Source organism: Protomyctophum parallelum (genome assembly GCF_964188405.1).
Source record: "Protomyctophum parallelum genome assembly, chromosome: 5".
Taxonomy (NCBI): Eukaryota; Metazoa; Chordata; class Actinopteri; order Myctophiformes; family Myctophidae; genus Protomyctophum; species Protomyctophum parallelum.
In genome coordinates, this window is record NC_139702.1 from 37,327,317 (window position 1) to 37,348,154 (window position 20,838).

At 43.0% G+C, this 20,838-nt stretch overlaps 1 protein-coding gene across 1 annotated transcript in view; it reads right to left on the reverse strand.

The window, feature by feature from the left end:
• LOC310858347 (ankyrin-2-like) overlaps positions 1-20,838 on the reverse strand; it is a gene marked incomplete at both ends in the record, with an annotated part of 137,736 nt that overhangs the window by 90,457 nt on the left and 26,441 nt on the right. Inside the window, 16 exons of the mRNA XM_083764452.1 lie at positions 391-588; positions 1,140-1,238; positions 2,068-2,166; positions 2,833-3,030; positions 3,603-3,701; positions 4,865-4,963; positions 5,113-5,211; positions 6,247-6,444; positions 6,595-6,693; positions 7,103-7,201; positions 7,900-7,998; positions 9,058-9,081; positions 11,579-11,764; positions 12,538-12,636; positions 13,732-13,830; positions 15,490-15,588. Coding sequence (XP_083620578.1) covers positions 391-588; positions 1,140-1,238; positions 2,068-2,166; positions 2,833-3,030; positions 3,603-3,701; positions 4,865-4,963; positions 5,113-5,211; positions 6,247-6,444; positions 6,595-6,693; positions 7,103-7,201; positions 7,900-7,998; positions 9,058-9,081; positions 11,579-11,764; positions 12,538-12,636; positions 13,732-13,830; positions 15,490-15,588 — 1,893 coding nt within the window. The remainder of the gene's footprint in view (positions 1-390; positions 589-1,139; positions 1,239-2,067; positions 2,167-2,832; positions 3,031-3,602; positions 3,702-4,864; positions 4,964-5,112; positions 5,212-6,246; positions 6,445-6,594; positions 6,694-7,102; positions 7,202-7,899; positions 7,999-9,057; positions 9,082-11,578; positions 11,765-12,537; positions 12,637-13,731; positions 13,831-15,489; positions 15,589-20,838) is intronic.

The window sequence follows — 20,838 nt, forward strand, 5'->3', positions numbered from 1 at the left end:
GTACACACTCACACAAACTGAATACCCTAGTTATGTTGATGTTAATATGTGTTATATAATGTAAATAATATTATATAATGTTATCTGAGGTCCACAGAAAACATGTAAGGACTAGCTAAAGTTTTCAAATAATGTAGTGAGTAAAAGTACAATATTTGCCTCTGAGATGTAGTGGAGTAGAAGTAAAAGTACTGGAAATTGGAAAGTACAAATACCTAAAAAGTGTACAGTACTTAAGTAAATGTACTTTACTGAAGTTACTTTCCACCACTGTGATGTGTGTGTGATGATGTGATTGATTAAAAGAGCTTGGATTTGTCTTGTCTGCATGCACGTATAATCGTACATGCACTGTATTATGTAATGTTTGCCAGTGTATTGGTGTGGGACCTTGGTGGCTGTGTTGACATGTGCTCCTTTGCCCAGTAGCAGGCTGGCCATCTCAGCGTGTCCTTCCTGGGCGGCCAGGTGCAGGGGGCTGACCCCTTGCTTGGTCAGGACGTTGGTTTCTGCTCCGTACTGCAGCAGCGCCAAAGCCACTGCTGTCTGGTTCTTCTTGGCGGCGATGTGGAGAGGAGTGTAGCCATTCTGGACCAGGAAACAGATCGAGAGAGTGAGTCGGAGAATATTATCGATCACGATGTCTCTGTCACTTATCTAAGGTGGTATCCAAATAGATATTTTCTTGTTGAAGGAATAATAATAATAATAATGTTATGGTATGTACTGACGTCAAGCGATGACGCTGAAATTACAGTAATAAAGGGGTAGGGTTATATACGTTTTTTACTTCTCCCTACTCCTTTCCGAACATATAAAGAAAAAATATATTCTTTTATTTGTGCTATATTGCGCTTATTTTAATTATTTGACTTTTTTAATTCATGTTCGGAATAAAGTTTATCATAATAATAATAATAATAATAATAAAATATTTGTATTTTGTATACTATCTTTTGTACAAAACATGAAGCTCAAAGTGCATTAGCCTACATTAAAGAGATAAAGGAATGGAAACATAGATTCAAAATGTTAAATCAAAAGAAGAAAACAGCTTAATTCTTGGCTTAGATCATGATCATGATCAATAAATAAAAAACATTAAATGGAAAATAAAATGTAATACATTTCAGTCTAACCTTTGCAGTATTGTGAGGTGATGCCCCTTTATCCAAGAGCAGTAGTGCCACCTGCTGGTTATCATAGTGCGCTGCCACGTGCAGCGGAGTAAGGCCATTCTGTAAAACACATTATTGGTTAAAGAACAGATGTTTATGTTGTGATACAAATGTATATATGTACATTGTGTTTTATGAGTATGCAGTCATGCAAAGTATTAACAATAACATTATCCTTTTCAGTCATAGAAACTCATATATTTCCATTGAAAGACCATTTCTGCTGACAAACTTTAACCCATATCTGTGAAGGGTATTTGTTGTGCTACAGCAGGAGTAGGCAGCAATTATGTGCAGGATGTAATTTGTATATACATTTGTAAATATGTAGATGTGAGCGTGATGGGATCTTTTTGAATACTTAGGGATATTTAACTTTCAAAACAACTTTTGGTCATTGTATCGTCTATACTCAGGCTTATAGTTAAATGTGAACACCCCCTTCAAACTCCATTTACACCATGCTAGATTCATCGAAAACACCCAACCTGGCCGGGGGAGACTAAAACATCTAAAATAATTATTAAAAATATATTAAAACAGAAAATGAAAAAAAAACAAAGGACAGGGGGTTTTCGATGACATATCATGCTTAAAATGGAGTTTTGTGTAGGAAAGGGGGCGGGGCAGCTAAAACGAATATCAAATATCTAAATACTGAATCAAAGTAACTTAAAAACTGTCTGGGATGTTCACATAAGCATAAGAGTAGATGATGAAAAGAAAAAACTGTTTTTTTTAAGTGATATATCATTATAAAAGAAAAAACCTCTCTCCCTCACACTTATGACAGTGTGCCAGTGATCACCTTTCCTTGTGACAACATGTTGGCACCCGTACCTGAGGTTGCCTACCCCTGTGCTGCAGTACAGCATGCCCTTATTCTCACCTTGCCAGCGTCGTCAGGGAGAGCTCTGCGCTGAAGGAGGAGTTTTGCTACTTCCAGGCTTCCATACTTAGCAGCTACATGTAATGGAGTGAATCCTTTCTGTGAGGGGGGGGGGGTGGAGAAAGATGTCTTCACTGTTTAGTACTCATGATGATGACTGTGCGCGAGTACTTATGTAAGCCTCGCATCCGTAGGCTATGCGTGTCAGTACACTGATGACTGATTTTATTGTATGTGAGTTTCCTGCACCAGGTCAATGTATTCATATAAACACTTGGTAGGATAATATCCTTATGAGGTGCAAATCATTTGATCTAAAATAATACATTGTATTTGTCATAAGTGCATAACTTAAAAGACACGTACGTTGACTTCTCCTCTACTATGTGCTTTCTAGAAATGTAGCCACATTACCCTATAGAGAGCGTTGCAGTCCCGACCCCTTGAGAGAGACTTTTCAGAAAGTATTTATTTAAAGACGTTTACGCCGAGGACAAAGCCAACTCTTGTCATGACAAATCATGACAATAAACACAATGTTTTGGGCCAAACACTTTTTTTTTCTTCTTTGTAATTATTTGTTTGGTCCAAAATATTGTGTCTGTTGTCATGATTTGTCACGACTCGAGTTGGCTTCGTACGACGCTTAAAAGGTTTTTGAAATGTCTATGGGAAAAATGCAATCCTGGGCCTGGCGTCGTCATGAAAGGGGGCGGGACTGCGCCGCTCTATAGCCTATCCGTATGATGTATGTGTATCACTCACCTTGGTGGCCAGTGAATGTGAGGCCCCAGCCTCCAGGAGCACGGCGGCAGTCTCTACTTGACCCTCCCTGGCCGAAATGTGGAGGGGAGTGTAACCGTTGGTGGTGGCAGCGTCCGGGTGAGCCATGTGCTGCAGGAGCAGCTGCACGATATCTGTTTTCCCCAGGCGGGAGGCAATGTGGAGGGGTGTCTGCTCCTCCTATGGCGGGGTTGGAGGTGTAGAGACGACGGGGAGGGAATGTCGAAATATCGATGGAAGACAAACAGAAACAATGGGATAAAAACAAAACAGAATAAACAACGGTGAGTTGAAAGCAACTATAAATCAAAGCCCCTTTAGTCAGCCTGCGCCATGTTTTCCCAGTGCAATCTTATGGAAGCATGCGGACAGAGGGTTGACTGGCCACACACAGGCTGACTAAATAAGCTATTTAAGTGGTTGTCTCAACCCGCTCCAAAATCGTTACTGTGCACACAAAATTCTATCATCTGTAACTCTCAGGAAATACCTTTGCTTTTTAGATACGATACTGCGAAAAGGGTTTTCTACACTGCAGTTGGACGGGCTCTAACCATTTCACCCTATGCAGGGATATCCTGACACAGAACCTCTTCTCTGAGCTAATAGCGGAGGGTGAGCTTCCAAACGGAGCTTTACTGTTTTTCTCTTACACAGCGAATGCACAAAGTGGTGCATATTCATACCAAACAGAAGAGGACAATGCGCTGCCAGCAGCTAATATGATATCGATGTTGTGGCAGTGGACTCACCCTGGCCATGGCGTCCACCAGAGCACCATTCCTTAGCAGACAGCGAACCACCTCCATCTGACCAGCACGTGCCGCCATGTGGAGGGCCGTTTCACCTCGCTAGAACACACATGCATATCAGCAAATCACACGCTGTTAACAGTAAAACAAAAAAGAGACGATAGAAATATATATCATGATCCCATGAATTGTAAAGTGCATTACAACACACACAATAGATAAATAAATAGTAGAGAATTTGAATTGCTTTTGAATTTTAACTGTTCGGCATGTTATTCATTTAGAAACATTTAGCTATCAGGAGGACTTCAGGGTGCACTCATTTTAGGCACACGTGCACCTGTTCAGTGCAACTAAGCATTCTCATTGGTCACACCACTCCACGTTGGCTGGAAGGTGTGTCATTCTGCGCTGCGATTGGCTGGAAAATCATTCACATGAATGGTGCTAATTACTTGCGCAAGCAGAGCGCGCAAGTAATAGTTTTCGTCCAGTGCTTCGATGCGTATGTCGCCGTTTGATGTGTATGCGCCGTGCCGTAATGACTACTTGTGCTTGATATGGCAGTGGTGTCAGATTACATACATGTATACATACATGTATACATAGGGGCATTACCTTTAATCCTCCCGACACTGAAACATATCGTCATTACGTCACCATCAAAAACCAATTACACCCTGGCATTGGGTCCTTTAATCCACAACTTTATTACATCATCATTGAGAGCTAGTTATACCAGTTATACCCTGACGTCACATGCTGCTAAGATACATACGCATAAAACGGGGCATACGCAAAGTAACCACATTATACCGCTAATCAACTTAAAAAATTACATATACATACATAGAGGCAGCATTTCCTTGAATCCACACGACACTGATCGACATATACGTCACCATCGAAAGCCGTCACTCATCCGTATTAATTACAACATTACGTAATTGATTGTTGTTAATTAAGTAACGAAAGAATGAATAATACAGTACTTGTGCGCTCTGCTTGCGCACTAGTAGGCCATTTATGGCCTACTTGTGTGCAACAAGCAAGTAGGCACTCGACAGAGTGCAGTTCTAGTTGTTGCTACTATTACTTTGGGATGTTCAGCGATGCAAATGCAATGCATGTACACACAGCACACAACCAAAACGCTGCACATACTTTGGGTATGTCATACTCATATCCCCGAACTGGTATGGACTAGTGACTTATAATTTATAATATATAAGAATCCAAGGCTGTGACTGGGCAACACTCACAATATTGCAGACATCGGGAGAGGCACCGTTTTGCAGCAGGAGGAGGACAATGTTCAGGTGGCCCATGAACGCTGCTACATGGATGGGGGTCAGTCCAGACTGGGGAGAGAGAGAGAGACATAGATGGACATGGAGAGAAACCAGTGCAATATCAAAATGCATCAAACAACTCTTACATATATACATATTCAATGCACGGTATAATATGTTGAAGGTAAATGGTCACAAACTGTGTCCAATGGTGTCACCTCAGTAATGGCCTGGATGGAGGCTCCATATTTGACCAGCAGCTCCATCACCTTCACTCTATTCTTCTTACAGGCAATATGGAGGGGCGTGAAACCATTCTGATGGAGACCAGTCCAAAAAGGAGAGAGAGAGTAGAGGTCTTCACGGGTCCAAACCGAAAATAACCCGACAATACCCAAGACCGTTGGGGTCCGTGTTTTGTAATGGTCAATTGGGTCTCGGGCGGTTCAGATGCTATTAGCTCGGGTCCCGGGTTTTATCATTATTCGTAATTCCCGAGTTGATCCGAGAAGACCCATACTCAGCACTGATCAGGAGAGAAAAGCATGAATTGCTGCGTGATGATTAGACTGACGCACTGACCTAGGATCAGATTATTGCAGCACAAAATAAGCGACAAAACAGTTACAGAGCTGCGCATGCATGTCAGACTGCCAGCTGAATTGAGAGAGCACATCATAAGTGCAAGATCATGAATTCCTTTTTCAGCGAGGTGGAAACATATAATTAAAAGTCATTGTCTTGTAAGATGCTACGTAGTTTTTACATTTCATTATGGAGTTGCCTATCACTGGCATGTACTGGTAGAAGATGACATTTTCAATAGCAATTGTAATTATTTTGTTTATAATAACAATATTATAACAATTGTCGGTTCTGTAATAATTGGATCTCGCAGGAAATTCCAGGGGTCCAATTAGGGTTCAGATCCGTCATTCAAAAAAATTTATCTGAATCAATCGGATATCGTACGAATTACAAGGGTTCACTAGGGGTTCGGGTCCATCATTTTAGACCTGTGAAGACCTCTGAGAGAAAGTGATTCAACCAATGAATTTTGCTTGAGGGAGCATGTGAGTGACTTAATGACTGAGAGACTGACAACATCTGTGTGTGAGGGGAATGGTGCTTATGCACATAGAGTAATGGACATGCTGTACCGTTACATGGGTCTAACCTGTGTGTTTCTGTCTGCCTCCGTGATTAACTGCTAGTGTGCAAGCGTGCGTGTGTGCTTCGATCTCCCCTTTTTTTGCGTGAGAACGTATGCACACGACGACACGCCGAGGTTCTATTGTGTGCGCGCGCGCCTTTGCCTCTGCTTCTATGCGCGCGTGTCTGTGTGTCCATACCAGTGCTCTAGCGTTTGGGTTGGCCCGTTTGTCCAGCAGCAGCTTGGTGACTCTGTAATGGCCGCAGTGAGCAGCTACGTGCAGCGCCGTCAGATAGTCCAGAGTGACGTCGTCGACGGGCGCCTTGTACTGCAGCAGGTGCTTCACACACTCCACGTGGTCTCCTTGGGCCGACATGTGGAGCGGGGAAAGCCCGTTCTAGTCCGGGACAGAATTTGGAAAAGAGATGCATCGAGAGAACAGTAATTCTTGTGTCGTAATAATTCCACAGTGTCTAATGTGTGTGTGTGTGTGTGTGTGTGTGTGTGTGTGTGTGTGTGTGTGTGTGTGTGTGTGTGAGCATCAAACCTTGGTTCTCGCTAACATCGGGGCTCCTTTCTCCAGTAGTATCTCCACTGCAGGGTCATGTCCACTTCTGGCGGCACAGTGCAAGGGGGTCAGCCCATCCTGTGAGGTGTGGCACGCACGCACACACACACACACACACACACACCCACACACACACACACACACACACACACACACAACGTCCATGAATTTACCTTTTTTTAGATGCTTTTTTAATTAAAAAGAAACGCGATAAGAGTTAACCATTAACATAGGCGGCTTTAACTCCCGGTTCATGACTTGGGGTAATTGTTGCCTCAAGCAAAAACGCTCAGAATGGAAGGCAGTGGCATGGGCTAATGAATGAATGAATATACCTGGCAGTGAATGAACATGAACATTGAAATGGCTTGTCTTTACATAATAGCAGGAGGTTGCCATGCCCTTAAACAGCAGAGGGTTATCAAATGCTTTGTCAACATTCATTTAAAAACGGCTTCTGTGGCAACACATAAGATACGAATCTTACCTTAGTCTTAGCATCTATCTGAGCTCCTCTGTCCAACAGCAGGGCCACCATGTTCGTATTGCCTCTCTTGGATGCCACATGGAGAGGTGTTATCCCATTCTGTGGTGTCAAGAATGTGGAATTAGGCCCCTGCATTCACTCATCCATTAGGAGCAGTGGATAATGCCATTCATTCCGGACCCGGGGAGCAGTTAGTTGGGGGATAGGTGTCTTGGTCAGGACACTTGGACATTAACGACACATTTCTTTTAAAACTTCCTGATTTCCCACGCGGCCCCATGGGCTCCCCAGAGTACGTGTCAAAGTGAACTTGAGCAAGACTCTGAACCCCTAATTGCTCCCCTGCCATTGGTGTGTGTGTGTGTGTGTGTGTGTGTGTGTGTGTGTGTGTGTGTGTGTGTGTGTGTGTGTGTGTGTGTGTGTGTGTGTGTGTGTGTCTCACATGGGTGAATGTAATGCACAATCTAAGCTTTGGATAAAAGCTATACAAATGCACCATTTTCCATTTCATCACACTTTCTACCCACTCAGCTTAGTCCGCTACAGCTGCCCAGGACAGACGATCAAAAATAATGACACCAGGTGACCATGCATGAAATTGAGGGATTCTCTTAATTTGTCATTTACAAATATGTTTTCGTGAGCGGTGCATACTGTATAACGCTTACAAAAACAAAACTGTTTTTTATTTTTTTATTTTTAGCAGTATATCAATTTAGACATCTATGCTTTAGAGACTAGAAATTGTGGAAAGTTGGTTAGACATTAAAAAAATAACTAGGAAGCAGAAGTGTTACCCTGGCTGTAAAGTCCACGGCAGCTCCTCTGTTCAACAGCAGAGTAGAAACGTTCACGTTACCATAGTGGGCAGCAATGTGGAGGGGTGTGAACCCACTCTGTTAGACAGAGGATGGGAGAAAGAAAGAAAGAAAGAAAGAAAGAAAGAAAGAAAGAAAGAAAGAAAGAAAGAAAGAAAGAAAGAAAGAAAGAAAGAAAGAAAGAAAGAAAGAAAGAAAGAAAGAAAGTTATGTTCTGCTCCATATTCATCATCAAAGACAAAGTCAAACTGAAATAACCTTGACCCTAAATCATGCAACATGCCAATTAATGAGGCAGTGAGGCTGGAAGAAACAAACAAATGAGACGTATACATTAGTTAACAACATACAACACAAAGAAATGCATCATCATACCCCAGAATCGCACATGCAGAAAATAGCACATGCCAAAGCCTTCAAACCCTGCTTGCTATAAAAAAAAAAAAAATAATAATAATAATAATAATAATAATAAGTAAAAACTGTTTAAAGTTTGACACCCCCCTTCCCATTGTAAAAAAAAAAAAAAAACATTGATTAAAATAATGGACAAAGATAAACTGAAGCTTCTATGCTATACATGTAGTATGTACTTAGACGGACAGATGGACATTTATATATGCGCTACATATAAATATCTGCATTATAGACAGAGGTGTATCGATACTGTTTCACTCCTTACCTTCCCATTCTGATGGACATGGTGCAATTTAATTAAGAAACAAAGTTAACCCAAGCTTGAGCAGACATGTGTTGCACAAAATAACAATGATTTAATGTTGTTTGTATAACAGAGTTATATGTAAATTATTAGATCTGTAGACTGAAGTAAACTAGAATACCGTAGATGAATGATAAAATAAAAGAATATAATGTCTCCTGTTTAAACAAAAAAATAATAATCACAAAATCACAAATATCCACTTTCAGCCATGCAGTGACAGCACTGTCAAATGCACGCCTGTGTCACACACAGAGACCAGTGCCATGTTTTTTGGTACATAATTCTGACATGCAGTTTCCAATAAGGCTCCATTCAATAAGGGAACGATCAAAACGAAAGAGCGGAAAAGATTATTGTAAGTGATGGAAAAACACAACAACAACAACAACAACAACGTGTCATCATCTGTATACCTCTGTGGTTCTATTGACCATCATCTGGTTAGGATGCATAAAGAGAGAGAGAGAGAGAGAGGGTGATAGGTGGTAGCGTTAATGATTGTTTCACCACAAATTGGATATCGTTGCTGTCGGGAGGAAACCACCTAACTCCCTTTCTGAGGTTTTTGATTATTTTCTTTAGCATAAATCAGTGCTATTGAACACACTTTACATCTGTGTGTTGTTTCAAAAATATTGAACCAATGAAAAGTAGTAAAAAACGCTTCGGACAAAACCTCTTAACTCCATTGGACCCTCAAACAGTAAAGCTAATTCCACCACCTCTACCCCTCTTGTGGAGGTAATTGACAATATATAAAGTCACAACACCAACTTTTATGAGGCACTATTATTCAAATATATGGTTTTATTAATTTCCTGAACATTTAAAATTAAAACATTCCTGAAAAATGAACATTTTGGAGTTAGGTGGTTTCTTCCCGACAGCAGAGATATAAAACCGGCACACCAGAGAATGCTTCTAAGGGCAGGCACACACAAACACCACATGGACCTAGTCTCTCAAAAAGTGATAAGTTGACAACAAACAATTAGCCGAGCAGCAGAGTTATCATTATCGCTGCACGTGTCAGCTAATAAACAAGATAACTAACAAGTAGAGAGAGAAGCATAAATAGATGCGCACTACGCAGTTAAAAAAAGACATCAAATGGTTGGAGGAGCTCTTTTGAACTTAGTTGGCATTGTAATAAAGGCATTTTAAGTATTGGTATAGTCTGTAGGAGAAAGCTTTCGCACACCTAGAAATCAGGCGTATTCACAGGTGCGTAGGCCAGTGGACATCAATGAAAGCAATAGAATAAGTATTGGTATAATGTCATGTCTGCTTCTAACTTGGATTTAACAACGAGGGAATATTTAAAGTATTAAAAGCCCATACCATTATCAAAATAAGTCATTGTCTAGGCACAGCTCCAGCAATAGAGGGTATGCGCATGCATAATGTGAGTGGCAAATCGAGTGGCAAAGTGAGTAGCAACGTGAGTTTAACGTCATTTAATGCAATCAGATAGGACTTTTCCGTTTGGATGTATAAGAGGGCAGAAAGTGGGCAGAAAGTAGTTTATTTGCCACTCGGTAGGCGTGATGATGATGTCACACACATACCCTCTATAAAGATTTTAATCATAGACCATTTGTCCCGTTAATGGCATATTATATTATATAATTTTAGCATATTTCTTTTACATTTCATAGTCCATATAAAATAAAATAAAAATGTACCTGAATAATTTAGTTTATGTTGGCTAAACCTTGAATGGTTAATAAGTCATGAGAGTTTAAATAAAGTTACTGAATCAATATTTTCTCCAAGGACTATGTATCATGCATAACTTAACTCTGACCAAAAATAATCACACGTGATATTTGGATTACTTCAAGTCTATGCAAGTTAACATTCATACTGTACTGAAATGAATGGGATGGAATCCAGTGGCGTCTTCTAAAATCACACAATATTTAGCAGTATTAAATTTCAAGTGTACCGTGAGTCAGTGGGCCGAACATGCATTCAACAGTATGGTCCTTAAACCAGCTAATAAACCAGCTATAAACCCGTCCCACGAGGGTCTATGTTCACTTCTTTTATTTTTCCCGTAAATCTTTTTGCCGTATTTTAGGCAATGTATAACGCATCAAAATAGCATTAAATAGCATGTAGACAGATGCTAGGTCATTGTTGACATGGCATCCTATATAGAGTGTATAGTTTCAATGTAGTAGCCTACATATTTTGGAGGATATTCTACTGCTACCGTGCTTATTGTAAATCGCTCTGGATTAAGCGCTAAATGCCTAAATGGTAAGTGATCGCTTCACACTTCTCCCTGCTCTCTGTCTACACCCCTTCCCCCCTCCTCTACCTCTATCACCGCCACTGATTCCCTCCGTCGCTTCTACAGACATAAGTTAGCCTTGCCGAGCCATGAGGCCCATAGGGCAGGAGCCTACCTCCTGTTTCTGTAGCGTGAGGCAGCTTGATGTACAAGTACACCCCCTGGACATGACGCTAGTATGTCTTGGACATTACCCCCAATCCAACCCGTGATACCGAGTGCCAAGCAGGGAGGCACTGGTATGACCCGGCCCGGGGTTCGATTAATTAATTTAATTTCAGTGGAAGTTGCTCAGTGGCGTTTTGAAGCACCCAGAAAACCCTCTACTTCCGCATTTGCCAACCAAATTTTGGTTGGCAAATGCAGAAGTGCAACCGAGCGCATGTTAAACCCCTCCTGCACGGGGTTTCTTCGCCATGAATCCACGGGTCCGCCTGCAGTTCACGCTCTAACCACTAGGGCCGAATGCTTCAACAGTGGAGAGCCTCCCTGGGGGCTTGGTTCGAACCCCCGACCTCCCAGTCTCAGGGCGGACACTCTAACCACAAGGCCACTGAGCTGGTTCTACAGACATACTTGACCAATGATCATATTCCTCCATCCTTCCACCCTCCCTCTGGGTCTCCCTGCCTCACCTTTGACTGGACATCAGCGTTGTGGTCATTCTGCAGCAGGAGGGCAGCAGACTTGGTGTCGTCCTTGCGCGCGGCGATGTGCAGGGCTGGCAGGCGGACCTTTCCCTTGGTGTCGTGTTCCAAGAGCAAGGACACCACCGCGTTGTGACCCTGCTGGAGGGCGATGGCCAGGGGCGTGAAACCATCCTGCACAACCCATAGAATGAGGGACAGGGAGAGAGGGGGAAATGTAATAGTTAGACTTAGAATAGTTAGAACAATAGGGAGTCTGTTTCACGGGTGCAACATTTAATGGAACAAAATGATGTAATCGATCATTATAAAAGAATATTGATTATAAAAAAAGATTAATTAGCCCTTCGCCGGCTAAACTAAACATAATGTCATGCACATTTGTCCAGTGCATAGCCTACTGCAGGCCTGGTTGACTAGATCTAGAAGACATTTTGATGCTCTTGCTACTGAAATGATCGATTATTTACAGTATATGGAGAAATCTCGTCATTTAACATGCATCTCAATGGGTGAGAAGGACAGTTGCCCTGTCTCCTCGCTGCTGCCTATTGGACAAGGATGGGTTGGGGAGGGACTTAGCGAAGGGCTAATTAAAAAAATAATAGATTTTCGAAAAAATATATCCAAAACAGCAGATCTACAATCTCACCAAACATCCCATTGTTACGCATTGCGAGCATATATAGACCGGCTATTTTTGTTACTTTTGTGTTACACAATTGTACCGTTGTACGACAAACGTATAAAATAAGGCATGATCAGACTAGACGATTTAGTCGAAATCAACAAGAATTCTATCACATTGATTCATTAATATATACTTATTTCTAAATGCGCTTCTTTGTTATTTGACTAACGAATAAAGTAATCGATAGTACAATTGCTAAGAAGATAATGGATGGTTGCAGTAGGGCGTGCGTTTGTGATGCGAGACAGAAAGATACCTCTGTCGCTATGCTCTGGTTCCCTTCATTCTCCAGCAAGTAGCGCACCACATCCAAGTGGTTCTCCTGGGCGGCCATGTAGAGCGGTGTGAAGCCATTCTATAGAGGTTAGACAGCACGCACGCACGCACACACGCACAGCGACACACACACGCACAGACACACACACACGCACAGACACACACGGATACTCGAGTCATGGACCCACATAATTATCTGTATTTGGCCGCGGACCCCCATCTGAAAATATGTTTTCCATGGATTCCCCAGAAGGACCCCCATCTGAAAATATGTTTTCCATGGACTCCCCAGAGGACCCCCATCTGAAAATATGTTTTCCATGGACTCCCCAGAGGACCCCCATCTGAAAATATGTTTTCCATGGACTCCCCAGAGGACCCCCATCTGAAAATATGTTTTCCATGGACTCCCCAGAGGACCCCCATCTGAAAATATGTTTTCCATGGACTCCCCAGAAGGACCCCCATCTGAAAATATGTTTTCCATGGACTCCCCAGAGGACCCCCATCTGAAAATATGTTTTCCATGGACTCCCCAGAGGACCCCCATCTGAAAATATGTTTTCCATGGACTCCCCAGAGGACCCCCATCTGAAAATATGTTTTCCATGGACCCCCCAGAGGACCCCCATCTGAAAATATGTTTTCCATGGACTCCCCAGAGGACCCCCATCTGAAAATATGTTTTCCATGGACTCCCCAGAAGGACCCCCATCTGAAAATATGTTTTCCATGGACTCCCCAGAAGGACCCCCATCTGAAAATATGTTTTCCATGGACTCCCCAGAAGGACCCCCATCTGAAAATATGTTTTCCATGGACTCCCCAGAAGCAAATATTTTGATAAAAAACGTTCACTGTGAAAGAATATACATTCATTTTCATGTTTTTTCAAAATAGGGCATCGATTAACGCAGACGTCGCCTGGATCAGCGACAGGTCTGAGGGGCACGACAACGCAAGTGTAAAAAAAAGAAGCTCAACACAAAGCAGGTTTATAGTTGCGGGCAAGTGCACGACAATTTCACGGGCCCGCCCCCACGTAAATACGCTTTTGTCGTGTTGTCGCCACCTCGACTTCTCCGTTTTCAAAGCAGGCCCCATTGAAAATGAATTACTACGTGCGTTAATCGCTGCCCGTCTGAAAAGAGCTTCAGAAGGATTGTTTTCTCACCTGTGATTGGGAGTTAACATCCGCACCTCTCTTCACCAGTATCTTGGCTACCTCTTTTTGTCCCGCCAACGAGGCAATGTGGAGGGCAGTATTTCCTTTCTGCAATGCAGAGAGTAACAAGCTTTAGCATCGAAACCCGCCAGTGTTTTAAACGCATGTGCATGTATAATATGAAACCTTTACTTAAATAGCAGTTGGTTGTTTGTGTGTCCAAGTGAATTGGGTTGTACATCATTAGCCTACTCATACTCAGCTCTGTATGTTACAGGATAACATCATTAAGCATGTACATGTACACACACACACACACACACACTGTATACTGAATACATTTACGTGTGTGTGTGTGTGTGTGTGTGTGTGTGTGTGTGTGTGTGTGTGTGTGTGTGTGTGTGTGTGTGTGTGTGTGTGTGTGTGTGTGTGTGTGTGTGTGTGTGTGTGTGCGTGCGTGAGCGTTTATATGCACTAATTAATATGAGTAAAGTAATGAATGATTGATGACTAGGGTTATGACTCATGAGAGGGTATTTCAGTCCGAGGTATAGCGCAGCGGGCGAGCAAGGTGAGACATTCCTTGACAGTTGTTTACGATTGCTGGCTGTTTAGTCAGACACATGCCCTCACACACACGCTCTCTCTCGGTCTTCCTCACAATATTATTTTTGGCTTTTCTGCCTTTATTATATTGATAGATACAAGTGAACAATGACAAGAAAGAGGGAGAGAGACGGGGGGAGACATGCAGCAAAGGTCGTCATATGAACGGGACTTCAACACGAGCCTATATGTGGCATAACGCCTGGACAGCTATAGGCCAGTGGGCGCCCCATTACACAATATCATAATATTAACCTGGATTCTGAGCATAGAGACTTCTCTTCTACACCCAGACAGTACATGCATGAGCAACATACATACATACATACAGACCAAAATGAACACAGCCATTACCTGTCATCTTGCATTTTCTTTAGTACAGTATAACATACAGTATTATTGATTATAACACAGTATGTAAAATTGCCTGCAGCTGCTTTAAATTGTTAAGTGCCTCGTTTAACCCCCCCCCCCCCCCACACCTCATTACCCAGTCCCCCCCCCCCCCACACACACACACACACACACACAGGAAGGGTGATTTACACTGTTAGATACAGTGATACTGCTGAACTGTATGTCTCCATTTCCTTTGCTCATACCTCTTCTCTTCTCTCTCTCTCTCTCTGTATTTCTAAAGAGCAAAGGTTAGGCATATAGGCAAGGCCCCATTTAGACTGCAGTCAAATACAGCCACATCCGATTTAATTCTCAAATCCAATCTTTTGGCCCGACTGTTCACACTGTAGTGACAAGATTGGATCTGTGTGTTCAGACTGAATTTAGGCCACATTTACACTGGCAGCCAAATCCAGCCTGAATCAGATCTGTGCCACATCCGGATTGAATCTGATGTGTTAAAACAAGTCTAAACACAAAAGAGTCACATGGAATCAGATTTTTATTAATTTTGGGGTGGTTAGATCAGGATACTGTGTTCAGACTGAGACGGATCTCCTGAAATCAGATTTTGGCTGCCAGTGTAAATGGGGCCTTAGTGTGTACCAACCGTTGCATGGCAGCCCAATGTTTGTGTATGTGTGTGTGTATGTGTGTGTATGCGTGCGTGCGTGCGTGCGTGCGTGCGTGCGTGCGTGCGTGCGTGCGTGCGTGCGTGCGTATCAGCATTTGTGGAATAAAATAATCAAATATGAATGGTACCTTGGTGGCTGAGTCAACAGGTGCTCCTCTGTCCAGTAGTTCCTCCACTAACTCCACATGTCCTTCTTTAGCTGCCAAATGCAGTGCGTTCAATCCATTCTAGGGAACAGCAGAAATCATACAGAGTTCTTGAGAAAACAGAGTCAAAGTTAAGATCATATTGCACAACTGACTTTATTTCCTAAAGGCCCACACTGCCAACGACTTTTAGCTTTTTTGTTTTTTACACTAGATGGGACTAGATGATCCACTGTTCCATTCACAGTGAAGCGAGGAACAAGGAAACCACGTGGACGCAAAAAATCCCATCCACTTCCATGTTAGAGAATTTTCCAGAACATTCACATCTCTCTTCCTGAATCGTTCCACTTTTGCCACGACCACCATTGAATTTTCAAATGACTAACTATTGAACAGACGGGCGGTTTTATACGCAGTTTCTTTTGGCGAACGCACAGCGAACGTCTCTCAGATTATCAACGGTTGGGGATGCGATCGTAGTGAAGATGAGTATTCTGTGACTACTAAAAAGGTAAGCAAATATATTTTAAAAAACCTGGCAGTGGCTAAACACAGCCAGGAATAAATGTGACAGTCAATGAGAGTCAAGTATTGAGAGCATTCAGCACCAGTCCTGCACCTGTGTTGTAGACCTTTAATGTGGACACAGGTTGAGCAATATTAAAGATGGAGTGCCATGATTTTTTTCCACCCTAAAACATGATCATCAGGTTTTATATATAAGGTATAATCTTTTCAAAAAAGTGTACATTATTTGTTAAAATGTTGTTTTTATGTGGGCATGCCCACCAGTTCATTAAGTATGCCTGGTTTGCCAGGTGGGTGGTGATGGGTGGTGATCCACCTTAACTGAAGCCTGCTGTAGTTGTATGTTAAAGGGGGAGGGGTTAGGGAAGGGGCTGATAGTGTGATGTCACTATATTACTGTTTATTTCATTGGCCCGTTTGACTGTCAAGGGTGCAGTCTCCAGGAAGAAACCCTAAATACAAAGTTAATACACAATTGCACATAAAAACGACTCCAGGGTGTCTAATGAAGTACTGTCACCTCATAGACACATGAAAAACTGGATAAATACAACATTTTTTTTTATTCATGGCCAGATTTAAGATATACTTATAAGATTATTATTTTTTTAAATCACAGTGATACGGTAACAACAAGAGCAGTTCAAAAGCTAACATACACTGTACTTTGGGCACACCATGATGCTGGAATATAAGCAACATAAATATATAGTAGCCTAATGCCACGTATACTGCATCAGTCCGCTTTCGCATATAGCTGTGATAACCTTATGCCTTATGCCAAAGAATATGTCAGGTCTGATTTGATGTGAGCATTGCATGCAAGGCCAGAGAGTTACCATTCATGTACAACTAGAAAGCTGACACCAGAACAAGACAAAGTGTGCTGGCTAACAACGTGCTGAATTCTTCATTGGGCAATGATCTCAACAACAAGCATTATGCAACTTTTTGGTGGAAGGACCAAGTCACACCATAGCCATCAACTGTACAAAAGACACACTTCTACAGTTTAAACACAGAAGATCGGTTCACCTCATCCTCTTCTTCCTCCATCCTGGGAAGAAAGGTATTCTTCTCAAACGAGCCAACTACGGGAGAGGACATTCCCTCCTCCTCCCCCACCACCACTCCACTAATCCTTTATTCCTGTCTCTCACGGTCTGTTTTTCCAGTGTATTCAAAATCCGTCCTTTATTCTTTCTTCATTCTACATCTTCGTCGTGTACAGTAATCCGAGGTGGCAGCAGTTATACGGTTATAGATGGAGCACCACCGGTCGGTTTCTCAGCCTCCACACACAGCCAGCCCTCTGGTTTGGTGTATTTCTCAGCCTCCACACACAGGCAGCCCTCTGGTTTGGTGTATTTCTCAGCCTTCACACACAGCCAGCCCTCTGGTTTGGTGTATTTCTCAGCCTTCACACACAGCCAGCCCTCTGGTTTGGTGTATTTCTCAGCCTCCACACACAGCCAGCCCTCTGGTTTGGTGTATTTCTCAGCCTCCACGCACAGCCAGCCCTCTGGTTTGGTGTATTTCTCAGCCTCCACGCACAGCCAGCCCTCTGGTTTGGTGTATTTCTCAGCCTCCACACACAGCCAGCCCTCTGGTTTGGTGTATTTCTCAGCCTTCACACACAGCCAGGCCCTCTGGTTTGGTGTATTTCTCAGCCTCCACACACAGCCAGCCCTCTGGTTTGGTGTATTTCTCAGCCTTCACACACAGCCAGCCCTCTGGTTTGGTGTATTTCTCAGCCTTCACACACAGGCAGCCCTCTGGTTTGGTGTATTTCTCAGCCTTCACACACAGCCAGCCCTCTGGTTTGGTGTATTTCTCAGCCTCCACACACAGGCAGCCCTCTGGTTTGGTGTATTTCTCAGCCTCCACACACAGGCAGCCCTCTGGTTTGGTGTATTTCTCAGCCTCCACACACAGGCAGCCCTCTGGTTTGGTGTATTTCTCAGCTTCCACACACAGCCAGCCCTCTGGTTTGGTGTATTTCTCAGCCTTCACACACAGCCAGCCCTCTGGTTTGGTGTATTTCTCAGCCTCCACACACAGCCAGCCCTCTGGTTTGGTGTATTTCTCAGCCTCCACGCACAGCCAGCCCTTTAGTTCGGAGGTGCTGATCCTGCGAGGAGCCGCGCCTCCTGCCGCTGGAAGGTTTCTTGGCACAGAGTTAAAGAGAGGGACCACCACGTACACACACCAACACACACAGTCACTTGCCAAATGCCAAATAGTCATGTGTGGTGTCATGTTTCTGCACTGTCATAGAGCGCATGACAGACACATACAGTACACACAAACATGCAGGATGCTCTCATATAGCTGTTTGAAATGTCAAACCCTTAAAAGAAAAATATGTCAATTCCATGGGGGTGGGGGGCACAATAGGGGTTGTAAGATATATGTCCTGTACAGAGATTCTAACTGCAAATACGCAAATATAAAATGATCTATTCAATAAATATAAAGCCATCAAATCTTAATATGTCTTAGCATAGAACACTTAATTTCATAGTATGTCCCTTACGCAAGAAACCTCTGAGACTCTCAAATGGAACTTTCAACATTTTTGGAGGGATTGGGGAGTAGGTACTAGTTCTAATCAATCTAAAGCGTAATACCTTGTGAGATCTCCTTCAGAGACAGCTAAAGTTATAGAATTGAGCAAATCTGACGAACCAGCGAGAAACAATGGGAAAGTCAGTTCTTACATGTCCTACTGACAAGACACTACCTCATACTGTTGATCTTCCGTGCGTTCCGTGCAAACCTGCGTTCCTAAAGTGGAAAGCAGGTCATACTGTAACACATGACATCTCAAATGGAAATGGCACTTGGGGATGCCCTTTTCCCATCCCATGCCCACCGGCGAGCACACACACACACACACACACACACACACACACACACACACACACACACACACACACACACACACACACACACACACTCTGTAACTCTGGTGGGGTCTTTAACTCTGGTCTTTAACTCTGTCAGAGTTAAAGACCCACACATCTACATTTAGTTCCCAACAGTCATTTACTGTGGCTGCAGGGGACCCCCTGGCTGGAACCCCCCCAAGGCCACCTGGAGGTCCCCAGAATCAGGGCAGTATATGGTATAGTATTCTGCTACAGACAGTCAGACACTGTGATGATTAGTGAGCTAACACCAACAAACACTACACCGGAACACCTAACAGGATATCTAATATAACACCCGCGATAGATGTCCCTCACCTGTCTAATGGTGGAGGAGACGGTGTAAGAATTTCATAATATGATATTCTTCGACCAATAGCAGATCAGGCATCTTCCTGATGCAGCAAAGAATTACGCAGTCACATCAATCACATTTCAGCTATTCGGTATACTGTACCACAGGAGCGGAACAATTTCCCCTATACCCCACAACTGATATACAGATACATACATAATCACAGACATACACACACACACACACACACACACACACACACATTAATTCCTCTGAACTATAAGCAAAACAGCCTTGGTGGCGCCAGTGCGGCCAGTATCTATTACACCAGCTGTTTTAATTTCTCTAATGGACTATCTATCAGCCATGACTAAGTGATAACTGAATAAATGTAGCTCACACAGGCATGAGAAGCACACAGGCATGAGAGGCATGGTGCTGAGTTACAATATATGTCCTGTACAGAGATTAATCTTAACACATACATGAACTGTGATTCTTCCTATAATCCCATTGCATCATTTAATTGATTCATTGAGGTTTTTATTGACAAAAATGAACATGCATGATATATACAGACCCCCATTTAATGGTATTTCTATCTCTGGGACCCCCAATTTATATTGTAAAATCACAAAATGTACAAATGGAACCAAATGGACACACCATTTGTACACTCTTAGAGTTACGGACCCATAAGGGTCCAAAACGATCATTTAGCTGGGGACCCCCTGGAACTCCCTCAAGGACCCTTGGGGGTCCCCGGACCCCCCTTCAGGAACCACTGCTCTAGTCTACGCCACCGTCGCCACGTGTGAATCAGAAAAGAAGAGCAGCCAGACAGGAGTCTAAAATGGTCTGAGACAGTAATGTATTCTTACTTTTTTTATTTACTCAGGGAAGTAGCTGAGCACAGGTGCTCATTTTTCAGCAATGCCCTGCAACATGTCAGAACACATTCATATAGGCTACTACTGAGAAATGTCTTTGGAATTTCACTTATGTCACGTGAAACATAGCCTCGGAAACCCAGACGTTTTTATTTCCAGGGAGGAAAAAAAAAAGTCTGGGTCCGAGTCCACTTCAATCCGGCATAGAGTAGCGCAAACGTCGATCACTCTCTGCTGATTTCTGATCGTCTGCACCTTTGTTAAATTGACGCACACACGCACAAATGTACACACATGTACACACACACTCTCTCTCTCTGTCGCTCTAATTAATCAGTCTCATGTTGCGTAGCTGTGTCTAGATTCTCCCGGCGGATCCTGCCGGGAGCTGCCTATGCCATAGAAAGCATAGGTGAGTTCTAGGCTACATGAAACATGGCATCCATGCAAGACATCGCTCAAATGGAGACTCGCCAGCTAAAGGGCAAAGTTCCACATAAAATCACTTGACCTTATATTGCCTCATGTGACTCTGTAACAGAAATCATACAGAGAGAGAGAGACAGAGAGAGAGAGAGAGAGAGAGAGAGAGAGAGAGAGAGAGAAAGAGCAGCACTGAGACCTCTAAGAAAATGTCACTGTTATTTGACTAGGGCTTACATGTGATCATCTGACAGGTTTGAAG